The sequence below is a fragment of the Balaenoptera physalus genome (assembly GCF_965194825.1).
Source record: "Balaenoptera physalus genome assembly, chromosome: 1".
NCBI lineage: Eukaryota > Metazoa > Chordata > Mammalia > Artiodactyla > Balaenopteridae > Balaenoptera > Balaenoptera physalus.
In genome coordinates this window covers 140,909,204-140,923,116 of record NC_138882.1, presented here as the reverse complement: position 1 = coordinate 140,923,116, position 13,913 = coordinate 140,909,204, and the positions used below count along the sequence as shown (strand labels likewise).

Below are 13,913 nucleotides of genomic sequence, written 5' to 3'. Positions count from 1 at the left end.
GCTGATGTCCCAGACAGTACATCCTAAAACTTGGGTGGTTGTGAAAGTGACTTAATGTTTGGTACTTGTTTGAACTACTTTAGACCTATCCTTTGAAATATGTGGGCTATTTCACTCCTGCTAATGGGCTCAAGATTCTATAAATGATGTCAGGATTTTGCAAAATTGCCTCACGTTTATACTTATTGAAAATATTTTGGCTGATATTTTAGCTTGTATTATTATCGTCATCATTATTACTTTTAGCCAGCCTAGAATCACTAAGAGGTGGTGTGCAAGGGAAATCTAGCGATCTTTGCGGTAAGAAACCGTATTCTACATCTGGTGGGGCCTTGAGCTAATCGCTTAACCTCTCTGTGCTATAGTTGCCTCCTGTAATCTACTAGATACTTTCCCAGGTCTAATTTTCTAGGATTATGTGCTAGCTCAAAATTTCCCAACCGTTTGTAGCCAAAAGCATCACATTTAGGTGCTTGTCATACTTGAAAATTACAGCTTGCAAAATTCCCTGACTTTGGGTGAAAATGGAGTGGACCATAGTATAAATCCTTGTTCCTACCTTAACAAGGATCTTAATCGTGGAGGTGGTGTAGTGGGAATTGAGAATGAGTCTATTAGAGAGATGAAGTGAGTCAGTCTCTTCCAGCTGAGCCAAACTGGGAAAGCTTTATGTATGGGTACGTTTTCGGGTCAAAGAAATCATGTGACATGGACTACCTTCCTATGGGATAGTTGTGCATGGAAGCCCAATTTCCTCAAAACCTAGATTTTCCTTAGAAGTTGTCTCAAAAGGGGGAAAAAAAAAAAAAGCTTTGCCTAAGTGGTTTCCTGTCTTTAAGGTTTCCATGGAGAGAGCATTTTCAAGATTAAAGGACTCTAGCTGTCATTTTTAACCTGAGGGGTCTTAAGATTTATGTTTCAAAGCAGGGTGGAAATTTACTTTTAGTTGTGTTCCCTGCCCCCCCAAATCATGTGTGTGTTTAGGCAGACTTACTTTTTCTTCCAAAATGCTGAGTCTAGGAGTAATCAGCCCATGGCTACTGATTAGTTATTAGCTTTGCAGTAAAGAGAGAAAGACAGAATCTGATTTTACAGTGCCTCTATCCTCACAAAGATAGCTGAGCTTTTTTCTTTCTGTTGGCTATAATGCTGCAGGGCCTTGGCCAGCAGCAGTCCTTTGATAGTCCCTTCATGTGGCCAACATTTTCTTAGCCCCTACTATGTGCTCCCATAGTGCCTTGGGAGGCTCTGGGGTAGACATAGAAAAGGACACAGGCCCTGCATCTGCTTACTGTGCTAGTGGGCTGGGCAAAATCTAAGAGTTCTTCCTAGTTGTGAGTTTTCACTTCCATAATTCTAGCCAGCAGTGGTTGGCAAGGACAATAGGGAAGGGCAGGGAAGGAAACCTTTAGCCAGGAAAAACAAGGAGGCTTCAGAATCTGGTGAAATTAATGTGACGGTTATGAGAACTGAGGCTATTTGGAATCATATAGTTTGGGGAAAAAAATACCTGGAAAAGAACCTGGAGTCAGCAGTCATTAAACCCTGACTTATTCTCCTGATTATCTGAATAGCATTCTAGTAAATGGGTCAGCCCTTGGGGAGAAAATAATCAAAATAACAATAGGATGTACAGGGACAGCAAAAAGGGGTAGGAGGAATTTCCGGGGGCCAAGGGTGAGCACAGACTAGATTTCAAACCCTTTGACAGACCTTCAGGCATTCTAATTTTCTGTAGAAAACCTTCCTCGATTCTTCTAACCCTGGGGAGATATACCCCTAAACAAGACATGCTCAAAGAGCTACCTAATAGACAGTTAGACCAGCAGTTAGGTATAGTATGGAGAGGGCTACCAGAGAAAGCAGAAGGGTCTCCCAATAGCATCTAGACATTGACTAGCGCAAGCTTTCAACTGATGTAAGTACGGGACCACATACGGTGCCTGGCAAAACACTGTGGTTCATACACGGGAGCTATTCATTTCTCCTCTTTATTTTCTCACCTTTTGAAATGGGAACACTTTGTTTCATAAGACATTCAGTTTAAATATGTATTTGATTATATTATATTACAGTAATACTCTATATTTCTTTTCATTGTCTTCCTGAGATTTCAGAAGTTACCAAATCTTTATTTTTGTGTGGAAAGGTGCCTTCAAAGTTAATTTCCTCCTTTTAAAGAAGGGGAATCTGAAGCTTGGAGAAATGTGGCTTCTTGCCCACATTTGCTCAGATCACGGGGTCTAGATTAAAAGCCCTTTCTCCTGACTTTTGATCCAGTGGCACTTTAACCACAATATACCACTTCTTAGTATGTGAAATGTGAAGCAAGATGGATTTCCAGGCCTCGCCTTCTTTGTTCTCAAGTTTTGCCTGCAGAGTTAATTACTTGATTTCAAATATTTTCTTGGCCCTTTGATCCCTTATCTCAACTGTGAGGACTGGGAGCTACAGCTCAGTTGTCTAGTGTGTCATATATTCTTGAATAAGGTGTTGACTACCGTGCTAGGCTGACTTAAGAAAGAACAATAATGGTTTATGTGAATGTACATTGAATATTCCACTCTCTTTGCAATTTATAGAATGGAGGAGTACCTTAAAAAGCATGAATTATTTCAGTCTCATTTTACCCAGCCTTCATAGGCTTATTAAATAGGACTCACTCCCCAATCCCTTTGAGGTACACATTCCTGGAAGTAGTACTGACCATCTCAGGACTGGACAGCATCCTAATCCGCTGACCCCAGCATCCGGTATTGGCCATCTCCAGGTGTCTTAAATGTCTCTTGAAGTCATTACAAGCTTCCAGACAGGGATTTTACCAGCTGCCTTTCGTACAACTGCTGGTCAGTTTTCCCAAACTGGGTGATGTTGATGATGTCAAAAGACTTAACCAGTCCTTTGTTTTGGGCTGATTCTGATCAATTTTCTTGACCATTGCCTTAAAGGCATCTAAGCCTCCATAAAATTGCATTTTAACAACCTGAATGACACTCTTCCTTAGTCAGTTGCCATCTTGTGAAAACAATTGGTGTGAACACAATATAAATGACAGGAACTCAATGGCAGAAGAGAAGCCACAGAGCAATATGCCCTGCACGGTGCTGCACAAGCAAGCAACTCTAGAGAGCCCGGTAGCGCTCCACATGAGAGCTTAGAGTGAGGCTCTTGGTCAGGAGAGGGTAACACTTGGAGGTTTTATTCTGGGCTCCACAGAGTTTAGGGAGCCCATGAACTTGATGAGAAAAAAATTATAACGCAAATCTCTAATGGAAATTTAGCATTTCTCTTCATTGCGATGTAAACAAGTCCTAATAGTATTAGCAGTACCTGGGGCTTTGTCATGAAAACAAATCAAAAATATTGCATAACTTGTTGTAAATATCACAGATAACTTGAAATAACATGATCTTCACTACTTTGAAATTACAGTAGTTGGTAGATTACAGCTGCTAGATCTTGTTGATGAGTGTGTTATTTACAGACGCATACGTTGCTGTATCATCAGTTAAAAACCATTTTAGAGTTGGTGTTCTTGACAATCTTGTGGTTTTATTTTATGCATTTAAACACATGATTCTGAGAAGAGGTTCACAGTTCACTGGACTGTCCCGGGGCTCCGTGACACGTAAAAAAGCTAAGCCTATTCTAGGCCAGGGATTCTTAGGTAGTGAACAAATCCCTTCATCTCAGTGATACATATTTCTTGTTTAGTTAATGTCTTCTGGGAGTTGATGTGGTTTTCCTCTATATTGAGACCTTAGCATCTCAAACTTGTGACTTCCAGGCTTTTGTTGGGTGATGACACAGGTCACTTTTTAAAATACATACCAGTCATATTTTGGGGGGCATTAATTCTCAAATAGGATATGAAAGAATTCAGTAATGATCATGTTCCTCAAGGAGGGGTGCCAATGCAGTGAAGGTCATGGTCAGCAATCCAGAGTAGTTCTCTCCACTCCTTTTCTCTTTGGTGGCAGTTGCATAACTGTTCACATTTGAGTTCCTTGTAAGAAAGGCAGCTGTTAAAATGTGTAAGCTTCCAGCACCTTAGAACCCCCCCAAGATACTCCCTTTCTTCATATTGACATACTTGTAATACTGGTAGTAACAGCTTTGAAATGCTCCAACAATGCCTTTAAGGGGTGGAATCCCACATCAGTATCTAGCCTGGCAGCTCCCCTGTTTTGACTTGAGTTTCAAAATCCATTGAGTTTCTTCTCTTTCACTGGTATGAATGATGCCATCTTGAAATCCAGGTGTATACCTGCTCTCACAAGTCACTTCTGGTCAAAGCCCATTGGCCACAGTTGGTCACATGACCCCACCTAACTGCAAAGGAGCTGTGTATGTGGGAGAGCACTTGGGCTGTCCAGTAAGCAGCATACATCTGTTTCTCAGTGGTACACTTTTCATTGGCCAAAAGGGTTCAATCAACCTTGTATCTTCAACATTGAAGCTACCTAATAAACATCTACATTCTAAATACTATCCTTGATTGGACATGTGAACAAACTAAACAAAACCCAGAATTGAAATTTCATAAAACCTAATATAGAAGTTCATATACTAATTACAAATAATTAACCTATTCCTATGTAAATAGAGTTAGACTTCTATAATTGAGCTACTGCTTACAAATTAAGATTATCTCTTTCCTCCCCCTCCATTATGATAAATAATGTAGAAAGTGCAATTAAATGCCCACTACCATTGCATTTTCTAGGGGAAAGAAATTAAAAGAAAAATAGCAAGTTAAGACCAGAATATAAAAATGGTCTGTCTTGATACACTGACTGTATTTCTTGCATTTCTTAGAAGAAGAGGTTGTAACCTCTTCTACCAGCTCCATCTTTATTTTATGTACTGTTTCTCTTGGGATAAAACCGACTTCACTCATCATGACCAGAGGCCTTTAAGTCTGGTTGGTAGCTGTATTCTTGGATTTATTTTAGCCTAGGCTCACTACCTCTTTGAACTGATTTATGCCTTTTTGTGTTGATGCCTTTAGCAGTTAACTTTATATTTTGACTAGTTTTTCTGTAAGAAAATACTATCGGAATGGCTTCTAGAAGTGACTTCTAATTCTGGCAAAAATTACCTCTGGTGAAATTATTTCTATTTGTGGTGTTTTGGGCACATAAAGACCAAAGCATGATAAGTATAATATAAATAAAGACTTTAAAAGATTGCCTGTCAGTACTATTCTCTTAAATCAGGGACTTTCTCCTCGAACGCTGTAGAAAGATGAATATTCTACTTTCCTCAAAGGCTGATGAAAAAGAAATAGCAATGATTTCCAGTTAGAAATTATCAGCTTCATCTTATTTTTAATAAAACGGAGCCAGTCTCTTAGGGGCATAAATGTAGATTTTGAAAGAGGAACTGGGCGGCATGTATGAAGCAACTAGGAGAGAAGTTGTCGACAAGCTTGGCCTAGATGGCTCTTTGCTGGTACTGATTAAATAAACTCAGTGACTTAATGACAAAGCAAAGGTCTAGAACTCAGGCTGAAAGATGTCCTTTTTTCTTCTCTATAGAAATTGTCCAAATAGCAAGTGGGATGTAAGTAACATAAGGCTTAGCTTACTTTAATAATATTTAAAGTTAGTTTGTTCTTGGATGTTTCCCCAGTTGTTTTCCTTTTTTCAATCTAAGAAAAAGCAGCAGCACAAATACAACTTCCTCATTTGGAATAGAGAAGATGTATAACAACCTAAACAGGACAGAGAGTATTGCAAGTGGGCTCCTTTCCCACAGTGGAGCTGTGAACTTATCCTGTAATGTACACTTCATAGCTGTCTTACTTGAGCAAATCCTCCTGAGTCCTAAAATTGATTTGTTGTATTGCTTCCACGTTTTTTGCCAACAGTTATTTAGACAAAGCTGAAACACATTAAACACCGGTTGAGTTCCCCATTGTCCTGTCTGGCACTCTGTTTCCATCCACAGTGTTCACTGGTGTACATTAGATCACTAAGGGGCTCATTATTACTGAATTCCAGCCAGGACTTCATTTCCTAAACACATGTGCTTGCCTGGTATTGCTTGTAGGCCTTAAGCTCTACTTTTCCCTCGTGTGTGTGAGCACGCGCACATGTTTTTTTGCAGAGAATAGATAAAGCAAGAAATCTTTTTAGATTATATTACAATTTTTGTTTCTGTTATACATTCCCTTATGTTGAGGGGATTTTAGGCTGAAGAGGAGAATGCCAGCTCTGTCTAGTGAATGTCAAAATTGGGGCAAAGCAGAATAAGTGAGGAGAGGTGAAGGTTTGTTGGAAGTGGAAGAGAATGAACAAAGTTCACTACAGTTAAAACCACTTAACCTATAGTTACTTTTCCCAGACCCAAGTGAGAGCCTTAAAACTGGCCACTGAATTATGGAAACTGAACTGAAAAAGGCTTTGGTTCATTGTGTTCTGTCAAAGTACTTTTCCTTTCCCATTTTGGGTGCACTGATCTCCCCATATTTCTTGGTGTTGGTGGGAAGACTTGGTCAAAAATGGTAATTACTTTTTTATTTAGTTGCATGCTCTTCAAAAGGCAACAGCAAGTATTCATTAATTTCCATCTGATAGAGCTGAACTCTTTTTGTGGCTAAACAATTGAAACAGGAAATGACCCGAGATACAGTTTCCATGACACCCTGTCACTTGGATCCAGTTTTCCAGAAGATGAAAGACCAAAGCCGGCTTTTGATAGTGAGTAACTAATTGGACTGGCTGATAGTGGGAGTTTTTTAATGTGAAAAATAAAGGAGAAAAAACTGGAACAGCTGTGTTTTGGTACAGTTGTCTAATCCCCAGATAAAACACTCCAAGGACATTGAAATTGAATAGTGCCTTTAGTTAAGGGGAAAAATCTAAAATCTGTCAAAGCACTGGTTTACTTTAGAGGAAATACAGAATATATTTGTGTGGAAAAGCATAAAATAACAAAAGAGAAATTTTACAGAGCCAAGATACTAAGTGGTGCCTTTTAGAAATCATCTTTGTTGATGCAGAGTATGATTTCATATTTTTAAGATGTCTTCATGTACTCTTGCAGGTGAAAAAAGAGGTTACCTGCTGGATTAACTTTTTCAGTTCACTTTTTTTTTTAATTTTAATCTATTTGGAATTTTTTTTTTAATTTTTATTTATTTATTTAATTATTTATGGCTGTGTTGGGTCTTCGTTTCTGTGCGAGGGCTTTCTCTAGTTGTGGCAAGCGGGGGCCACTCTTCATCGCGGTGCGCGGGCCTCTCACTATCGCGGCCCCTCCCGTTGCGGAGCACAGGCTCCAGACGCGCAGGCTCAGTAATTGTGGCTCACGGGCCTAGTTGCTCTGCGGCATGTGGGATCTTCCCAGACCAGGGCTCGAACCCGTGTCCCCCGCATTGGCAGGCAGATTCTCAACCACTGCGCCACCAGGGAAGCCCTCAGTTCACATTTTTAAACATACTTTCGAGTAGAGTAGTAGTTAGAGCTGATGAATTTTGTTGGGAGGACCAAAAATATCTGTAACTTATGTTAAACAAATTGAGATATTGAGTTAGAAATGTTATTGGCCAGTCCCCCCTATACACATAAAATTAGGTTTCAATGGTATTTTGCAGCTGAAGAGCTTCTCTGGAGAATCCAATGTGAATAATCCAGGGGTTTGTTGGACTAATAGGTAAAATTTCCTGTATACTATTGGGAAGATCATTGGTTGGGAGATTTAGGTACTAACTTCTGGCCTTGCCAGCCATCCCCCCAGTGACCTGAACCTCTCTTGGACTCTTTCCCTTTCTCCTGTAAATGAAGAGTTTGGGGGTAGTCCTTATAGCTCTGTCATTCTGTGTAGGCCAAGTTTAGACTACTCCCCAAACAGAGGTAACAGTGTTGAGCATAACAGAAATGCATATGAAAAGGTTAAAATGAAAAGATGGAGAACTATTTTACTTAAGAGGCTCTGCATCTTATCACAGGAAACATGGTATCCATGAGAACTGCTTTCTTATATTTGAATCTTGAGGAACGTGGTCTTTGAGTTAATGAAGTTTCTAGTAATCCTACCTCTGTCAGTGTTTTAGCCTTTGGATTTACTTGTTGGGCTTAATCCTTTCATTCTTTGTATAGGTGCCTCTCCTTGGTTTCATTTTTCTTTCCCTAAGCAGGAGGGTAAAAACAGATGTTAACACTGAAACACTACTATATTTAAGGAGGCAGGCAGGGTGTGGTAGTAGGAACCTCCACCCCCCCCCCCCCCCATTTATAACCCCTAGCCCAGTGCCTGTCCCACAGAAGACACCCATTAGACGTTTGGATGGATTGTGAAGACAAAGTGAGATGAGGTGCACCAGGAGCACACAGTAGCTGTTTAGTAAATGGAAGTAGCTCTTATTTATGGTTTCATTTCCATGACTTGATATTGAGGCCGTCGGTCCCAGAAAGCAACTCTTGACACCAAGACTGCTAACTTTTTTTCTGAAAGAAATGTTCATCCAGAAGAGCGTTTCTATTCTGATTGTAGGTCAGATTTCTTCTAGACCTGCGTCTTAACTTGTTGTGAACCCAGAGCTCACTTTTTATGACACCACTCAATTCTAAGCTCTGGGTGTCCATGCGAGAATAGCCCTTTGTCTTCTCCGGGTCATCTTCCCTAGAGCAGGGGGAAGGGACAAATTACTGGACAGTCAAGAGCCACTGGTGAGCCCGAGGGCAGGTACTCGAGGGCGGGGGGTGGGTATTGCCCCCAGCAGTACAGCCAGGACGGCGTGACACCCTTTCCCAGACCGCACGGAAAACGTTCTTCCCGAAAGCAGGAGGCTGCTGCCTCCTTTTCTCGTGGGCTGCTGGTAAAATCCAACTCGAGAAATAAAAGCTGTCCGTACTGTTGCTCTTCTCGCAACCGTGACGTCGGCGGGGTCTGGAGGGCAGGGCTCGGGAGAGTGCCCCTTCAGCTGCCTTGGTGGCTGCCCCAGAAACGCGGCTGTCCTGGGCCGCTGTGAGCCAGGCAAGGCTCTCCGTTGGCTTGGAAGCCTTACCAGGTGCAGAAAATCGCTGCCTGCGAGACCGACCGCCCCCTCTCCTCCTCCCCTTCCCCCGCAGCCCCGTGGCCCTTGCCTTGCCCCCGGCTGCCCAGCCCCCAGGCCGCGCCCCCCTGACCGCGCCCCGCCCCCGTCGCTCGCCACCCTGGCCTCGCCCAGCCCCTGTCCCCGCTTTTACGCCGGCCCCGCCTCTCCCGCGGCCGCGCTCGCAGGTCTCGGTCGCCCCAGTACCCCGGCCTTCCGCCCCCTCCTCCCCTTCCCCTTGCCGCGGCTTCCCGGTGGGCCGCCCAGGAGCCCAGTCCAATGTTCCAGCTCTTTGTTCCCTCCCTTGGGCATTGTGTAGCAGCTCCACTCGGCCGTCCAGCTTCTTTCTCCCCTCGAACGCTCTGCCCTTTGTGGTCCACGCGGAGCCCTCGCTGACCCCCCTCCTGCTCCTGGGGATCCAGGAACGGTGCCCAGCCCACCCCGGGGCTGCTCCTCAGGGTGGCGGCGACCTGGGCCGTCACCTCCTCTTCTGCCGCCAGCAATCTCCGCCACTCCTACCCGCTTTGGGCTGCGTTTTATTTTTTAAACCAAGGTTACTGAGGGAGTACCGAAAAAAACAGGCGCTTTTTTAAGTGGGAGAGGATTTTCCACGCAAAACACGACGGTGAATTGCACTGCCGGATAATTGCGGCCCTTCACTGGTGTGTCATTATTTTATTCGCGCCTATTTAAGTGCCAGGTGGCAGTGATTCTCTGGCTGAGAAACAGGCCAAGAAGGAACCAACGATCTGCTTCACCTGTCTGAACTGAACTGCCGCCCTACACATTCATTTAGCATTTAATGAGTACTTAACGCTGTGCTTGGTGCTGTGCTGGGCTCTACGAATAAAAAAAGAAAAAAATTACAGAGGCCAAAGTTTCTCATGGATGCAGACGGGTAATGTACATGTCATTTATTGAGCACTTACCAAATACTCTCACCTGCATATCTTATGGAATCCTCACCACGGTTGCTACTAGGTAGATATTCCAATGGACCCTCTAATGACGGTTAATGAGTGGAAGAGCCAGCATTTAAACCCAGGTACTCTTAACCACTACACCAAACAAGACTCATACAGTGGGGCAAGGTACTGAGTGCTTCTGATGTATCAGGCAGCGTTCTAAACAGTTTATGTATATTAATTTGTGTAATCTTCCCAACCACCAATGAGGTGTAAGTGCTATTATTATTTTAATACAGAAAAGGACATGGTGGGGCAAAGATGAAATAACTTTACTCGGGGCCACTTGCTAATGACAGCAGAGCTAGAAGTCAAAGCCAGGCAGGGTGTAAATGGGTATAGTGGGAGGAAATGGTATTTTCTACTGGGAGGAGGGTGATGTGTGAAGAGAGATTCAGAAGGAAGGTGACCCTTATGCTGTGAGAGTCTGGTGCATCTTGCGTATCATGGTTGTGTTCCTGCCAGTACACACTGCACCTGTTTATAGAAGCTCAGCAGGTACCCAGAAAATGTTTTAAAAGTGGAGATAGAGCTTCAGTTTACCTGATTAAATACTTCAGATTGCCCGTTCTTTGTGGGAGTAGCTTCCTTTATTAGAACATGTATTTTTTTGTTGCTGTTTCTTTGTTTTTTTGCCTCTCTGTGTGGCTTGCGAGATCTTAGTCCCGGACCAGGGATGAAAGCCCGGAATCCTAACCACTGGACCGCCAGGGGATTCCCTAGAGCATGTTTTTTGTTGGAGCGATTAGGAAAGTTACAGTTCAAAAGTGGTTGAAAACCATTGATAGGAGCTAAATTTGCTTTTCAGTTCTTTTGGGGACCATTTGTTAGGCACGGATTTCAACTTATTCATCTATAAAATGGGATTAATAATAACTACCGTCTCGTCTTGTGAGCTCTCAGTATTACTTTAAGATCCTAGGCAGAAAGGTATTGGAAGCTCATTACTTGTAAATAGCCCTTACCGTGCACTTCTGCCCACCCCACTAGACTAGGTGCTCCTTGAGCTCCACTGCCCTGTTCATCTTTGCTTCTGAGTTTGAAACTACATGCAGCACAGGCTGATTACGTCGAACTAATGGGCTGCCTGGTTAATAATGTTTAGATGAAAAGTGATGTTTTTAGGTTTTTTGCTATTCCTTTACTCTGGGGTAGAAAAGAAGCATCTTGCATCGACATGGGGAGAGCATTGGCTCAAAGGCCTCTGGGGAAGAGGTGGGGCAAGAGAATGGGGGAACTGGAGTAGGGACCTGCTGACAGCCCAGGAGATAAAGAATGTGGAAACTCAGGTTGAATTAGGAAGATGAGCCAGAAATAGACAAGAATGAGCTTTCAAGGAGCTGGGAGTGAGAATGGAACTTGAGCTCCATTAGGAAATAGCAGAGAGAAAAATAACTTCTTTTTGATATGTCGAAAATGTGATATTAAAAGGAAAGAGCATATCTTTAGAAGTCAGAAAACTTGAGTTCGTGCCCTAGTATGTGCCTGGCCGAGTCATTTAAAGTTGGGGCCTCCATTTCTTTACAGTGGAAAAAATCTTCTTTCCAACACATTTTTGTAGGAATTATATAAGAATGCACATAGAAGCATTCTTGTAGTAAGTGTAAAGCACAACACAAACACTGGTGTGGAGGTGAGTGAGAGAGCTTCTTGCAGAAGAAAGAGAGCAGCATTTAGACTCAGAGGACTTGAGAGCACGTGGTCTTTTGTGTGACCTCAGATTAGCAAGTTAGTCTCTCTAAGCCTCAGTTTCCTCATGTGTAAAATGATAATGCCGACCTGACAGGCAAAGAACATACTCGCGCTGGGACTTTTCTAGAGAACGTGTTTCAGGGATTGGCATTAAATGTTTGCTACTCTCTCACTTAGCTGTGTTCCTACCAACTTCACCATTGTTGCTTCTCTCACTGATCAAATAGTGGGCTAGGTAAGACAGAGGTGTGACTCACAGGGAGAATCATACCCAGTGTTCTGACCTGACACTCCCAGGTCTAACACTGATTTACCTCCACCAGACTTAAAAACAAACAAAAACCTCTGAAGCCCAAGACAAACTTCTCCAACCTGGATTAGTTACCTCCCTGGTTCTTTTTATCCTTGAAAAAGGCACTAAGCTCCCAGCCACTTGCCTTTCCTTTGGTGTCTCCCGCCATCTCCCCTCTTAAGGTTCTTCTCCCTCCATGATTGGCTGCTGTGTCTCCCATCTTTGCTGCCCAGAAGACAAGAACAAAGGGGAAAGATCTTTTCTTTTTCTTTTTCCTTTTAAGGCTGTTATTGCTAATTATAAGAGAGAAAGCAATAGAGCATCACAGAAAGACTACCCTGAGACTTTTACAGGACTCAAAATTTAATGAAGTTCATGCTCTCTTTCTCTGTTACCTCATTCCTAACTTATGTGTGTGGATGGAAAATGCTTTCTGCTTTTATTCCTGAGGGTTGGGGCTCATCACCTCTTTGAACTGTCATTAGCAAAGGCCTTATACCTTCCTCCATTGTGGGGCCTTTCATGCTTGTGGTACCCGCCCCTTGTTGCAAGTGTGGAGTTTTCATTTTTTAGAGCTCTTCAGACTGGGTAATAACAAGTTCACGTGGCCTCAGCTCTGTCCAGGAGAGACTAATTGCAAAGCAAATCCCAGGCTGTAATAAGGAATTGTTGAAAGAATACCCTTTTTAATCCTTTCTTTGGCATCAGCCACTTACTATTAAAAGGTAGGTTTGAATCAACTAAAGACGAATAGCTTTAGTTCATTTATCTTTCTTGGCTTAAAAAAATGGGTAGGAAGGAAAAGGGTCTTAGGGTAAAACACTGAAGTTATTCAGTTATTTTATAAGGCTTTATTTTTCTTTGACCATGAAATTAGCCATAGGGTGCTTTTTAAAGTAGTGAAGTTTTGTTAAATCGCCAAGGATACAAGAAAAACAATACAATATTATATGTAAATGTGAAGATAAATCTATCAGGTAGATTTTGTGAAAACATCTTTTTTGAAAAATCTAATATATAAATCCATTTTAATATTAGTGACATTTGCATCCTTTCTCAGTTTAATTAGTACTAGGAAAGATTCAGACATAGTAGAGGCAAGGATTCTCAAACAAAGACTCTTGGATGTATTTTGTGTTGCACAACTACTGTCAAGATGTTTGACTTGAGGATTACGAAGAAATGATAGGCTTCAGAAAAATATAATTTTTTTTAAAGTTCGCTGAAAAACAATCTGGATAATACATGCTCTACATACACATACAAAGTCATGTTTATGACAGAATAGTGAAGAGGGATTAGAACATTCATTTAAAAAAAACCTATATTTAGGGCAAGTTAGGGTGCTTGTTAAAGCTGTTTTTTAAACAAATTTTTACTGGGAGTCAAGAACCAGGAGTCTTGGATGGATTCTCATGCTGGCACTTGACCAGTTGCTTGAACTTGAGCAAATCAATACCTTCTCTTATCTAAAAAGGAATGGGGAGGTATAGTAGAATCTCTCCCATGGGGTTGTGATGAAGATTCAGTGAATCTTTGAACATTTGTTGCTGTTTTGGCTACCCTGCATCTTAGACACCGTTTTTGAGGATGGACAGATGCTCCTTCTTTCTCCCTGCTCCATAAACGGCTAGGGTGATCAGACAGTTAATGTTTTAAGATGATGGAGAAGACATTCCAGGGACAGGACAGCCAGGTGTTCATGGTGGCCTTCTAGGGAAGCTGTTTTAGTGATTTGATCTCCTTGGGGATGTTCTCAACTATCTAACCGTGCTGAGTTCCTGCCTCTTGTTGTGTTTCTTATGTCTTTCTGACATATTCCTTTTCCCCAGTTAAGGTAATTTCTATCTTGATCTTTTTTTCCCCCTGGTGGTGGTCATCATCCAACATTGTACAGTTTTCAAACTATAAAAACCAGAAATTG

At 42.2% G+C, this 13,913-nt stretch overlaps 1 protein-coding gene and 1 long non-coding RNA gene across 5 annotated transcripts in view; one reads left to right on the top strand and one right to left on the bottom strand.

Moving 5' to 3' along the window:
• CACHD1 (cache domain containing 1) overlaps positions 1-13,913 on the top strand; it is a 234,350-nt gene that overhangs the window by 28,793 nt on the left and 191,644 nt on the right. The window contains exon 2 of one of the 4 annotated variants that reach the window (XM_082453326.1): positions 6,618-6,704. The exons of the other annotated variants lie outside the window; for them this stretch is intronic. Coding sequence (XP_082309452.1) covers positions 6,618-6,704 — 87 coding nt within the window. The remainder of the gene's footprint in view (positions 1-6,617; positions 6,705-13,913) is intronic. 4 annotated transcript variants of the gene reach the window in all.
• LOC309657130 overlaps positions 1-13,913 on the bottom strand; it is a 260,854-nt gene that overhangs the window by 192,749 nt on the left and 54,192 nt on the right. The gene's annotated exons all lie outside the window — the stretch shown is intronic.